This window comes from Cricetulus griseus (assembly GCF_003668045.3).
Source record: "Cricetulus griseus strain 17A/GY chromosome 1 unlocalized genomic scaffold, alternate assembly CriGri-PICRH-1.0 chr1_1, whole genome shotgun sequence".
NCBI classification, from domain to species: domain Eukaryota; kingdom Metazoa; phylum Chordata; class Mammalia; order Rodentia; family Cricetidae; genus Cricetulus; species Cricetulus griseus.
In genome coordinates, this window is record NW_023276807.1 from 121,890,380 (window position 1) to 121,903,785 (window position 13,406).

Genomic DNA, 13,406 nt, shown 5'->3' on the forward strand with positions numbered 1-13,406 from the left:
CTTCTTGACAGGGTTTCTCTGCGAAACCCTGGTTGTCCTGTCCTAGAACTCATAGACTCATGTCTTAATGTTTCTATTGCTTCCAGGAGACACCATGACCACAGTGACTCTTATAAAGGAAACATTTAATTGGGATGGCTTACATTTTCAGATGTTTAGTCCATTGCTATCATGGTGGCATGTGAGCAGACATAGTTGTTAGAGACTGAGCTGAAATTCCTACATCTTGGCTTGCAGGCAACTTGAAGTGGTCTGAGACACTGGGCTGTGTTTTGAGCATAGGAGACCTCAAAGCTTCCTCCCACAATGACACACTTCCTCCAGCAAGGCCACACCTACTATAATAGGTCCATACCTCTAATCGCACCATTCTCTTTAGAGGCATTTTTCTTCAAACCACCACAACCAGACTGGCCTCAAACTCAGATATCTGCCAGCCTTTGCCTCCCAGAGTACTGAGTTTAAAGGCATGTGTCACCACCACCCAGCGACTTTAATTTTGTGATGTGTAAAACATCTCAAGAATTGAGATTCTGCTTAAACCTATAAGAGTTTTTACCCAACACCCCCCCCACCCCCCGGTGTGGCACTTAGCTCTGACAGGATGATTGAGTGAATAAATGCACATTGAAGTTTGTATAAAACATTTGCTTAATAAGCATGTTGCAGTTTTAAATTGATGTAATATTGAATTTTTTGAAAGTTGAATACAATTTTCAGCAATTTCAGTTAGCCTCTGAATTTAATATATTTAGCAACATCCTTTGGGCAATCATATGTTTGTGAATAAGTGACAGGTCTTTCTAAATCTTTACATGGGACTGTTAGTTGGGGATCAAGCAATAGCAATTTCGGGATTTGATGTTTTGTTGAGACTTAAGATGTCAAAGGATAGAGAACAAGATAAGCTATAGCAGTGCAAAGCTGCCATCTGTCTGTCTATCTATCTATCTACTATCTACCTATCTTTTTTTTCGAGACAGGGTTTTTCCTGTGTAATAATGGCCAGGGCTGTCCCAGAACTTACTTTGTAGACCAGGCTGGCCTCAAACTCACAAAGATCTGCCTGCCTTTACCTCTCAAGTGCTGCGACTAAAGGTGTGCACCACCATACCCAGCTGTAAATGTTAATTTTCAACAACTAAAATGCATAGTGAAAGTGGGTATGTATTGTCCTTTGTACAAGTTTCTTTTAAGGTAACCCATGTATTTGTTTTCATTTGCTTATTTAAAAATTGTGAAAGATTTCATCAAAAATACCATCCCTAAAATAATAATATTTATATTTGATTCCAGGGAAGCTATGCGAAATTATTTAAAAGAACGAGGGGATCAAACAGTACTCATTCTTCATGCAAAAGTTGCACAGAAGTCGTATGGAAATGAAAAACGGTAAGATTATTGGGGAATAGGTACTTACTGTACAATTTGCATATGATTTATATTTATGCCTGAGGCTATATTTATTGCTGGGCTTATTTGCATAATAGAAAATGAAGAGAAGACTTATCTCTTAAAAGGGACAAACAGTGAACTGTGCTATGTTCAAGTCAGAAAAATTTAGAGAAGACCATCTGGCCACATCCCTAATTTTGTAAAATTAAGTCTGTTTTTCTTTGGGCCTGTGTTCCAAGAATCTCAGTGACACATTAGCTCATTTGCAAAGCACTTTTCCTTTGGGAATAAAGTGTAATTTGGTAAACAACTGTAACCTCCCCTCCCCCTGGTGCCATTTTAAAAAGGAAGAGACAGTTGTGACACAATTCTGTAATCCTCAACACTGGAGATGCTGAGGCCAGGAGGATGATGGCAAGTTCAAACGTACTCTGGGTTACAGAGTGAGTATAAGTCCTGTGTGAGTAACTTTGACACTGATGCAGAGAAGTCTAGGGATGGGCTTGAGAGATGGCCCAGTGGTTAAGAGCGCTTGCTGCTCTTCCAGGGGACCTCTAAAGCTCCTGTCTGCACTGGCTATAACTCCAGCTCCAGGGGAACTGGGATCCTCTTCTGGCCTCCATAGCCAACCATACATATGTGGCACACATGCACAACCTTTTTTCAGGGGAGGGAGGCTGGGGGCGTTTCCAGACAGGGTTTCTCTGTGTAGCTTTGGAGCCTGCCTGCCCTGGAACTTGTTCTGTAGACCAGGCTGGCCTCAAACTCACAGATCCTCCTGTCTTTGCCTCCCAAGTGCTGGGATTAAAGACATGCGCCCACCACCGCCTGGCTCACAAATCTTTTTTAAAAGGTCTGGGGATATAGCTCAGTGATAGAGGGTGTGCCGGTATGCACAGGGCTCTGGGTTCAATTCCCAGTGACATGATAGGTAGGTAGGTAGATAGGTAGGTAGGTAGGTAGGTAGGTAGGCAGGCAAGCAGATTTTGCATAGATAATAATACATAAGTAAAGGCTAAAAGATTATAACTGTAAATGTGTCTTGAGGTCAGTTTAAGTTGAGCTTTGGAGTCATTGTAAAGAGCTCTCAGCTTCCTTAACCCTATACCTGACAGTTGAGAAGGTTCACCTGCTACATAAACTGCATATGGCTGCAGTGTGCTATAGGCCCATCTGCTTTGGAGGCTAGGTCAAGAGGATTACTTGAGCCCAAGAATTTCTGGGCCACATTGCAAGGTCTATCTAAGAAAAAGAAAGACAAAGCCCCTTCATACTCAAACCTAAGTGGCCACTACAGAAATTACTTGTAAAAGTAATTATCGAATGTTATTTCTGTGTAGTCTTTTTCATGAAAACTCATATATCATTGTGTTTGGATTAATTATGGATCTGTTGTTTTGGGTTTTTTTTGTTTGTTTGTGTGTTTATTTGTTTTTTTTAGTTGTTGTTAGAGATCAAACCCAGAGTTTCATACATACAGCGTAAATGGTCTACCATTTGGTCACATCCTCAGTTCAACATACTCACTCAGGTGCAGTTGTCACAGAGTGGGGTATGGCAGTGAGCAGAACCTGGCCTGCTAGACCGGGTCATTGTTGTCTCGGAACCTCATCTTTGCTGTTTTCACTTGATTCCAAGAATTTTAAGGCATTGTCTTTCAAACAGCATGTTTTGTTAAGCATTTATTGGTAAAGATAACTTGCTTGTCGGGGGTGGGATGTCAAAAGTTTTTGGGATTGGTTGGCTAGGGAAGATACCTTACTCTAGCAGAAGGAATGAAAGTGTGATTTTGGAGACTGGGTTGAAAAGAATGAAAGAAAGCCTAGAATGTGTGACAAAGGAAATGGCCTATGAACAAAGTGGGGAAGTACAAATGTTTAATTAAATATGGACTGCAGTGGCTTATCAAGTTATTGTAAACATTTTCATGATTGTCTTTTATTACAGTAGCCTATTTTTACCTTCTATTATTTGACTATGTCTTAGTAACCCCAGTTAAATACTTGAAGAATCTTAGCTTTTGACCCCTGCCCCCAAAAAAGACAGCAGCAAAACCAACTTGTGAATAGTTATAAAACTACTCTTTTGAATCATGTGTACTGTTAATGTTTCCAGGGTAAATATTGCTACTTTACAGGAAGAACCTCATTGACTTACTTTGTGTATATAAGGCATTAAGGCCCTCATTAGTGCTTTACAGGATTGGACATAATGAGGAAGTCTCTTCCTTGATCTCTGAGCTGAAAAGAAAGTAAAGCTTTTTGAATTGATAATTATTCTCAAAGAGGATGAATAGTGAAAACAATATCTAGGATCTGTACATCCTACTGTTATTATTATTATTCAACTTTTCTAAATTTGCTGCCCAGGGTCTGGCAGACTGTGGTAGTGGTAGGATGGAATTCCAGGCCTTTCTCATTAAGTACACTCTCTAATGAGCTACAAACCCAGCCCTATTTTGTTTTAAGTGACATGTGAAACTTGATCACTGATTCATAACTAACTTGAGTTAATTGCCCTTTTGTTCATGAAGTTGGTACTAGAAATTCAGGTTTAGGTATGTGTTTGTTCATTCATTTATCCATTTGTTTGTTTGTTTGTTTATTTATTTATTTATTTGAGGCAGGGTTTCTAAGTGTAGCCTTGGCTGTCCTGGAACTTGTTCTGTAAACCAGACTGGCCTTGAACTGGCCATGTTTGGGTTTTCAAATAGTGAAAATTTAGTGTATATGTGTAGTGTTTATTACAAAAACAGTTCTTACCTTAATTCTAGAGCCAACATGAATGGTCATGGCTCAGGAACACAAATTTAGGTTGCTTCAAATGTTATGTTCTAGTGTGAATATGCTTTGTCAGGTTTTATAGCTACAGAACAAAAAGTCACAAATGAAACTTTTCATGGTTAGGTGGGTTACAGCAAAGACTATACTGCTGTCCCACGACATTCTTAGCTATTGGATTGGTGAAAGCTAGTGATCTGATAGTAATGTTCTAACAGATTTTACGTGATAGTCTCAAGGCACTGGTAGGCAGTGAATGGCTGTTAAGGAGACTGAAGGTAGCCCAAGAGCCCTGGATCTGCAACATCCCAGCTGTACCCAATCATTGCATTCTAATCAATCAGCCTTGGTGACATGGGTGTGACCTTTTCCTGGGAACTATAGTTCACACTGGTCAGTTGTTTTATAAGGAAAATGGGAGTGCTTCTCACTGCTAAAGAAAACTGTGCAAGGCTAGTTGTGCATTTTGACAGGAAATAGCTTGCCTAGCAGCTCCAATATTGAATCAGAGAAGTGTTCTACCAATGCTAGGATGGAGCATTTTAAGGAAAATGAAGATAAGGGACTCTAAACATACCTTTGTTTCCATTGGTTAGTTATCCTTGGTGCCAGAATTGGAATTCCTTTTTTTTTGTTGTTGTTTTTGTTTTTGTTTTTCGAGACAGGGTTTCTCTGTGTAGCTTTGGAGCCTATCCTGGCACTCGCTCTGGAGACCAGGCTGGCCTTGAACTCCCAGAGATCCGCCTGCCTCTGCCTCCCGAGTGCTGGGATTAAAGGTGTGTGCCACCAACGACCGGCCAGAATTGGAATTCTTACAACCACATCTAATTCTAGGGTTTTAAAATTTTATTTCTGTAGTTTTAAAAAAATAGAAATTCACATTTTTATTTCCCATTAAGTGAAATTCCAAAGGAATATGCTATCACCTGGATTCAGTGTTGATGCTGACTTACATTTTATTAGGTTGGCAACAACCAGGTGTCAGGGTCAAGGAATTAAAAATGCTGGGAAAAGAGTAATCCTTGTGAACTTCACTCAGTCTCATCCCATCCTCCCCATTATTAGAGGAAACCAGGTTAGACCTCACTGAAGCATGGGGCAAACTTGTTAATCACATGGCTGCAAACATGGGTAGTGCTGCTTTTGCTTTGCTTTTCAGTCTCTGCAGTTTTGACAAAGCATTCCATTAGGTTAGTTGCTTCATTTATTCTTTTTTTTTTTAAAAAAATACTTGTTAGGTGTTAGTGTAAGAAGGTTCTATAAAAAAATCAATTGTAGTATTTAATTTATGATGGCTGAGACCTAGTGAAGTAATAAAAGGATTTGTTAGTCATTGTAAGAAATACAGGGCCACAGGACTGCAATGGCTTATCAAGTTATTTTAAATACTTTATGATTGCCTTTTATTACAGTAGCCTGTTTTTACTATCTTTTATTTGACTATGGCTTAGTCATTCCATAACCCCAGTTATACACTTGAAGAATCTTAGCTTTTGAACCCCCCATAAATAATTAAAAGAAAGGAAAAAACCAACTTGAAGTAACTACTTTCTATTTATTTTTTAATCATGTGTATTGTTAATATTTCCAAGGTAAACACTACTTTACATTACAATTAGAACCCTGTTGGATTGCTGTGTGTGTGTGTGTGTGTGTGTGTGTGTGTGTGTGTGTGTGTGTGTGTGTGTGTGTGTGTGTGTGTGTGTAAGGGTGTGTGTGTGTGTGATATGCCCTCCTGTGACTGGATTGTTCTGCTGAGGTTTCCTTGTGGATTAAAAGAGGTGATGGGTCTGGTCTCCACTCTGGAAAGAGGAAGGTTCATCCTCCTTGCTGATCCAGGCTCAGGCTCTTTTAAAGAGTTGCTAAGGCATAAGGCATGAGGTAACCTGGGGACATGACCACAGATACTTTGGCCATGTCCTGTCATAAAAAATAATTCCACTGACTAATGCTAAAAATATCTGGCCAGGAAATTTCATTTAAAAAGCTTAAATATTCTTTGTATTAGCATCTTTAGTATAGCATATTTAGTATACACATCGATGGTAGTCATCTATTTTACTTTTTCATTAAAAATCAGTATGGTTTATAAAAAATGAAACTTTGTAGAAAGATTATTTCCTCTAGAGGCAGTGTTAACTTACCTTTTGTTATTAATATGATATTAATATTCAGTGTTGTCTCCTGGTGAGCAAGCAGTTATACTAGAGGTGCTCTGGGTACAATTACTAACTACACACTTAGACTCTGATTCTAAAGTCACACTAAGAACTGTGTTAACTGTAGTAACCTATGTGCCAGAGATTCCCAGATAGATGTTACTTCAGAGGTCAGATGATGTCAGTGACAAGTTTGGGTTTTGTCTAGTCAAACTTAATTGTCATACCAAGTTAAATAAAAACCCCCTTTTAAATGTAAAAATTTCCCCCATGTGTGTTCTCAGGATTTGAGTGAGAAAAAAAAAGTTAAATCATTCACTAAAAGTTTGACTGAATTTTAAAATGAATAGTCTTATGTCTACATACCGCCACCAAGTGGAAGAGAAAAGCATTTCTTGTCAGTTGAGAGGTGCTGAAAAAGAGGAGAAAGATACATGTTGTTTCGAAGGATTCATTTTATAGCAGCCCTTAAAAGTCAGTTTCAGACACAGAAATGCACCTTAATTTTTCTTTGGTTAACTATTTGGGTGCTTATTCCACACTCCCTTCAATTTCCTTTATCTTCATTCTTGTGTATATATTTATATTTCATCTGATTATTACTTCTGAGCTATGTGGAAATAAAGTTCTGGTTAGTTTACTTTTAGGAGTGGCAGTTTGGGGCCATTAAAGCTATGATTTCATCTGCGTCTTACAAAAGAATTGTTTCAATTCTGATTAATTTATTAATTATTTTCTTGTCTTAGTTATTTTGAATAATTCTAGTGACTATGGAAAAATAAATAGGACATTATTTCGGGGGAGGGGGAAGAGAAAAATAGGGCTTTAAAGAGCCTTCATATTTTTTTTTATATTTATTGTATGCTTAAAACTTTCATGGTAGAAAGAATCTTGATCAGTGCTTTGGGCTTTTTTGTTATTGTTGTTGTTTGGGGGGGTTGTTATGAGAAGGTCTGGTCTCCCTATAGCATTGGCTGTGCTGTTCTGGAACTCACTGCATAGACCAGGCTGGTGTTGAACTCAACAGATCTGCCTGCCTCTGCCTATGAGTGTTTGGATTAAAGGTGTAGACCACTGTTTTAGTCAGTGTTCCATTGCTGTGAAGAGACACATGACAGCAGCAACACTTATAAAGATAAGCATTTAATTGGGGCTGGCTTACAGTTCAGAGGTTTAATCCATTATCATGGCATCATGCAGGCGGGCATCGTGCTGGAGGAGCTTGAGAGTTCTACTTTTTTGTTTTTTGAGACAGAGTTTATCTGCATAAGAGTTCTGGCTTCCACTTTGTAGACCAGGCTGGCCTGAAACTCACAGGAGTACTACATCTTGATCCACAGGCAGCAGAAGGAGACTGTGTGCCACACTGGGCATAGTTTGAGCATATGAAACCTCAAAGCCACCCCCATAATGGCACACTACCTCCAGTAAGACCACACCTCCTAATAATGCCAGTCTCTAAGGGGCAAGCATTCAGACACATGAATCTGTAGTGGATATTCCTATTCAAACCACCACAGTCATAATGCCTGGTTTTGATTAGTGTTTTATATAAAGAACTTTAGTTTGAGTAATTTTGTTTTGTTGTTGTTGTTGTTGTTTTTTGTTTATCTGTATAGCCTTGCATGTCCTGGAACTCAAAGAGGCTGGCCTCAAACTCACAGAGATACACCTGCTTCTGCCTCCCACCTTCTGGGTGCCTGGCCTGTTTGACTGATTTTATGCCATTAGTTTCCTGTGTTTTGTTGCAGCACTCTCATGTGTACCTAAAACATTCAATTCTTTATCTTTTCACTGTTCATATAGTCTTCAGATATGTAATAAAAGTACATTTTGTGATGATTCATAGAATTTGACTACTACATTTGGTATATTCTCTAAAAGCATAGTCATTTAAATTTGATAATATCAACTCACCAAGGAGTTCTTAATAATCTATGTCCAATAAAATACTAATATGGCATGAAGTTCCTAAAAGTACATTAGCCTAGGTATTTGAGATGTTTCAACCTAAGCATTTGGTGGCAGTGCCATTCAAGGCCTGAAGATTACTGGTGTAGACATAAACTAAAACCTAAAACATGCCCAGCCAGTATTGACATCCCTCCAGACTTGAAGCCCAGCAGTACCTTGGCTGTGTGACCTTGATATCTGTGGTCTCAGGTGTGAGCATGCAGGCATAAAGGCTCCTCTTGTTTTGTATTGGTTAATTAGATATTACAGAAACACTACAGGGCTCCCTGATCTGTTCCACAGTGTTTCCTCTCCAGGACACACTTGGTCTACTCAACCTTTCTTGCCCAAGGCTTCCTCTGTCCAGTTGATCCTCTTCTTCTAAATCAGCCACTCCTTCTGTATTTCTTTTTCCTTTCCTTTAGATTCTGCAAAGTTACCTCTTTAGGGAGTCACATTTTAGGTACCCTGTCCTGGCTTCATTTTTGGAAGTACTTACTGCTAGCTAACAGAGTCTCTATTTTTTAAACCCCCCTCCTTTTTTTTTTCTTTTCTTTTCCTTGTCTCCTGTTAGAGAGTTCCATGATGGTAGGAACTTTGTTTGATTTTATTTTTATGACTATAGTCCTGGTACCTGGAGGAGATAATAAGTAATTTGGAGAACTAATAGATACTGAATAATCTCAGCTCAATTCTTGTAAGTTACATGTGTCAGTTACTTGCAAAGTCATCTGATTAAAGTTGAGAAAAGGTTCCAGTACATTTGGAGGCTGTTAATTGCATCCTAATGTTGATTTGCTCAAGAGGAAGCAAACTGTTCTCCCCACCCTCCCCTCACGGGCCTGAAACTGTATGCATAGGCACTTACTTTTTTTTCTTTGTTTCATTTTGTATTTTGGTTTTGATTTTAGTTTTGTGGGTTTTTTTTTCAGTTTTAGTAATTTATTTAGATTACTTAGCTTACAATGCAGATCATGTCTGTGAAAAAACACCTTTACCTTTCTTTCCAAATTACATGCAGCTTACTTACTTTTATTGTCCGATTACATTGCTTTAGTATTCCTTGTACATTAAGTATCAATGGAAAAAATGATAATCTTATATTAGAACAGATTTGATCCAGAAAATCAGTTTTACACTCTTTTTTTTTTTAGTTCAAGTTAGGGAACAAGTTTCTTTCACATGTAAGTCCCTTCTCCCTCTCCCTCCCCTCACCCCCATCCCTCCTCCCTAACTCCCAACATACCCCCCACCCCATCCCCTTACCACTCCCCAGGCAGAGTAGGGCCCTCACGGGGGCTCTGCAAAGTCCACCAAATCTTCCTGTGCTGGGCCTGGGCCCTTCCCCATGTGTCCGGGGCCAGAGTGTATCCCTTCACGTGGGATGGGCTCTCAAAGTCCCTTCTTACACCAGGGAAAAATACTAATCCACTACCAGAGGCTCCCTGGAGTGCAGAGGCCTTGTGTTTGGTTTTTTGTTTAAGACAGGGTCTCACTATATAGTTCAAGTTGTCCCGGAACTCACTATGTAGATAGATCATGCTAGCCTTGAATTCACAGAGATCTGCTGGTTCTGGTGCTGGGATTAAAGGCATGTGTCATTATGCATGCCCAGCAACATAATTTATTTTCTTTAGTCTGGGCTTTAGGTAAAATTTGATTTCTAGTATCAGTTGACTGGAAGACATGACTGGCCAGTAGGAGGCCCACATGCTGCTAGTTCAGTAGCTTGAATAGGTGCATATATCCACATGCTTTCTTACAACTGGAGCTTGGCACAGGTAGTTGATTTTTGTTATGCTTAGGCTGTTTTGCTTATATTGAGATTAACAAAATCAGACATTTTTCTATATTCATAACTGTGCAAAAAGTAGGAATTACCATGAGGGCCTTTTGTTTTAAGAGAGAAGGAAGCCAGTTATTTAGGTAAAAGATATTTCCTGCCTCTTACTTATATACCTGGTTCATTCATTTATGCTATTTGCCTAGCTACTATAGTCATTTGAGTTTTCAGCCCCTTAAAGAGACGGGACACAAACATTTTAACGTATGTACATGTCAGTGGGTGTCATTAGGCAAAAGTACATTACATATCCTTGGGCAAGTACATTATGCCCTACATATGGAATGAATTTATAGTTTGACCTCTGCTTTTTGATGGTTAGGTTAAGACAGTCATTTTGTGTGGAGAGAACTTGGGAAGTCCTGTTTTTTGGCACACAGCAAGACAAATCTACAAATCTGGTAGTAGTCATGGGCTGAAAGAATACATTATATTGATGCCGGGCGTTGGTGGCACACGCCTTTAATCCCAGCACTCGGGTGGCAGAGGCAGGTGGATCTCTGGGAGTTTGAGGCCAGCCTGGTCTCCAGAGCGAGTGCCAGGATAGGCTTCAAAGCTACATAGAGAAACCCTGTCTCCAAAAACCAAAAAAAAAAAAAAAAAAATACAGTGTATTGTTCTTTTGGCCCAAGATGTTTCTCAGTCATGCATTCCAGGTTTTCAGGGGCTAAGATGCTTAAAAAAAAAAACAAAAAAACATGGATTCATTCATTCTAGAGCTCATATCAAGTAGCCTATTTTCTCTTTTTCCTTAGTTGCCTCACTTGAGGTATTGCTTTAATGCTATTTTCCAGGTGAATTGACAGATAAAGTTAAATATAATATACCGAGAATAGCATTAAAATTCATGATGCTGTTATCTTGATTTGAACTTAATTACTAATCACTAATTACTTAATTAGTAATTATTAATTCTGTGGTGATCTAATGTGTTTTGTGTTTTTTGTTTGCAAGTAACTCAGAGCCTTGAGCTGTGAGAATTCAAAGGGAAGCTGCTTGAAGCAGGACTAATCTAACTGAAGAAGGTATAATGCTCAGATTTTATTAGAACAGATGAAGTCTTTATTTCAGTTCTTTTGACATGATGATTCACTTTATAGATGACTTCACTGTTTTGTTAGGAACAAACTTAGTACATTGAAGTATGATTTTAATTTATATATTCAAAAATGAAGTATGATCTTGAATTTAATTGTTTTTCCTGGCATTCCCCACCCCACCCACCTTTTTTTTTTTTTTTAACAGATTTTTTTGCCCTCCTCCTTGTGTATATCTTATGGGCAGTGGTTGGAAGAAAAAAAAAGAACAAATGGAGAGAGATGGTTGTTCGGAACAAGAGTCTCAACCCTGTGCATTTATTGGAATAGGAAATAGTGATCAAGAAATGCAGCAGCTGAACTTGGAAGGGAAGGTAAATTTAAAATATACATTCTTCATTCATTTTTGCAATATTATAGGTATTTTTTTCCATCAATGTTTATTGTGTTTTTTTAGAGTGCTTTTAGCAACAGTTGTTTAAATGTGTATATCAGAATCAAAAGTATACCTGCAGGACAGCTATGTCTGGTGACTCATGGATGCTTTTCCACCTTCTTGACTGCCTTATCTGCAAGTCAGATTTCATTGGAGGCCAATAGTTTAGGAAACAAGCCCCTCATTTTCTGTCTGACAGGATTGTGATACTCAGATATTAGTGAAAATACATTCCGAAGCTTTGGTTTGCTCTATCCTTTTAATCTTCATCCCTCAATGTGAAGTGGCTGCTGACACGGGGTAGATAGAACATGGATCTGGGTATAACAGAGTGACCCTTGTCTAACCAACACAACACCAGCCCAGAACACAGGTTACTCCCAGAACAGTCTGTCTATTGCTTTGCTGACAGTTTTGTGAACACAGAAAATAGTAACAGTCAGTATACAACTTTAATTCAGGAAAATGGTTTGTTCATTTATTATACTTCCTAATGTTATTTTCCCTTAATATTAGTATCTAGAAACTGGTTCTCAGTGACTACCTAATATTTTAAGTAGCATATAAAGCTGTCTCCTTTTGTAGTGACTCTTTGTTGGCTAGCTTGGCGTTTATGTTTTATGACACTAGGATAGGATGGCCTACAATGTTGACTGTGGTGAGCTAGTAATTAGCATTCTTAATTACATTTAGTCGTGTTCATAGAGTACTAAGAAGCCATAAAGTTAACCTTCAAATCTGACTATTTATATGCCATTATGTTTCTGTAGTTTTTAATCAGTAAGGTGTGTTGCCATGGATTTTAAATTAGGTTTAGTGTAATGTTTATTGCAATAGTGAATGCTTATTGTAAAAGAAATAGAGCAGTAAAACCATTTTAAATTAAGACTGTTGAGCTTAAAAATATTTTGCAGAGGGTTTGATCTATTCTTTTGTTGTTATTTCTGTAGCTATATACAGCATACTCTACTCCTAGACATTCAATTCTTTAATGAGTAGATAAGTAAGTAATAAAAAGCCAAGGATCTGGCTACCAATATGTATAACTGTGATTGAACTTCATCTTATTTTTTTATTTTATTTTATTTTTATTTTTTTATTTGTTTTTCAAGACAGGCTTTCTCTGTGGCTTTTGGAAGCTGTCCTGGAACTAGCTCTTGTAGACCAGGCTGGTCTCCAACTCACAGAGATCTGCCTGCCTCTGCCTCCCAAGTGCTGGGATTAAAGGCGTGCACCACCAACGCCCTGCTTGAACTTCATTCCTATTTTAACTAGTTCTAGTTTCAGTCATTTTACCTCCCAGCAAGATAATACTAAACGAACCAACCAACCAATCAATAGCATCATTGTCTCTCCTAGGATACTGGTACCAAGCTTTGGGGACTGCCTCAGCATGAAGTCCTTCCTTCTGTCTATCCTATGTTAGACCTTATTACACAAGTTCTGGACATTGGTAGGATGCAAGCACACATGTGCATGTGAAGATGTAAAGGACTACTCAAAGGAGTCATCTATTCTCTCTTACCTTGTAGGACCCAGGGGGTGATCTGAAGGCTTGGCAACAAGTGCCTTTACTAACTGAGCTGTCTCACCAACTTGTGTTCACCTGTTTTATTTATGCTAGACAGTATCTTCTCTTTCTTGATGCAGATCATACCCAATCATGTTAGCATTCAAAACTAAGTGATCCTTATCTTAGGCTTTCCCACTAGAATGATGTAGTTCCCTTGTTTAGATACATTTTTCATTTTTCTTCTGTGACTGCCTTGGTACAATGACTTTATCCTATGTTCCAAAGCACAA

The 13,406-nt window shown here is 38.5% G+C and overlaps 1 protein-coding gene across 5 annotated transcripts in view; it reads left to right on the forward strand.

Annotated features, from left to right (window-relative positions):
- The window catches only part of Rbpj (recombination signal binding protein for immunoglobulin kappa J region), an 83,722-nt gene that overhangs the window by 54,783 nt on the left and 15,533 nt on the right, over window positions 1-13,406 (forward strand). For all 5 annotated transcript variants that reach the window (XM_027386945.2, XM_027386947.2, XM_027386946.2 and 2 more), the window contains 2 exons: window positions 1,297-1,392; window positions 11,376-11,541. In XM_027386945.2, coding sequence (XP_027242746.1) covers window positions 1,297-1,392; window positions 11,376-11,541 — 262 coding nt within the window. The remainder of the gene's footprint in view (window positions 1-1,296; window positions 1,393-11,375; window positions 11,542-13,406) is intronic.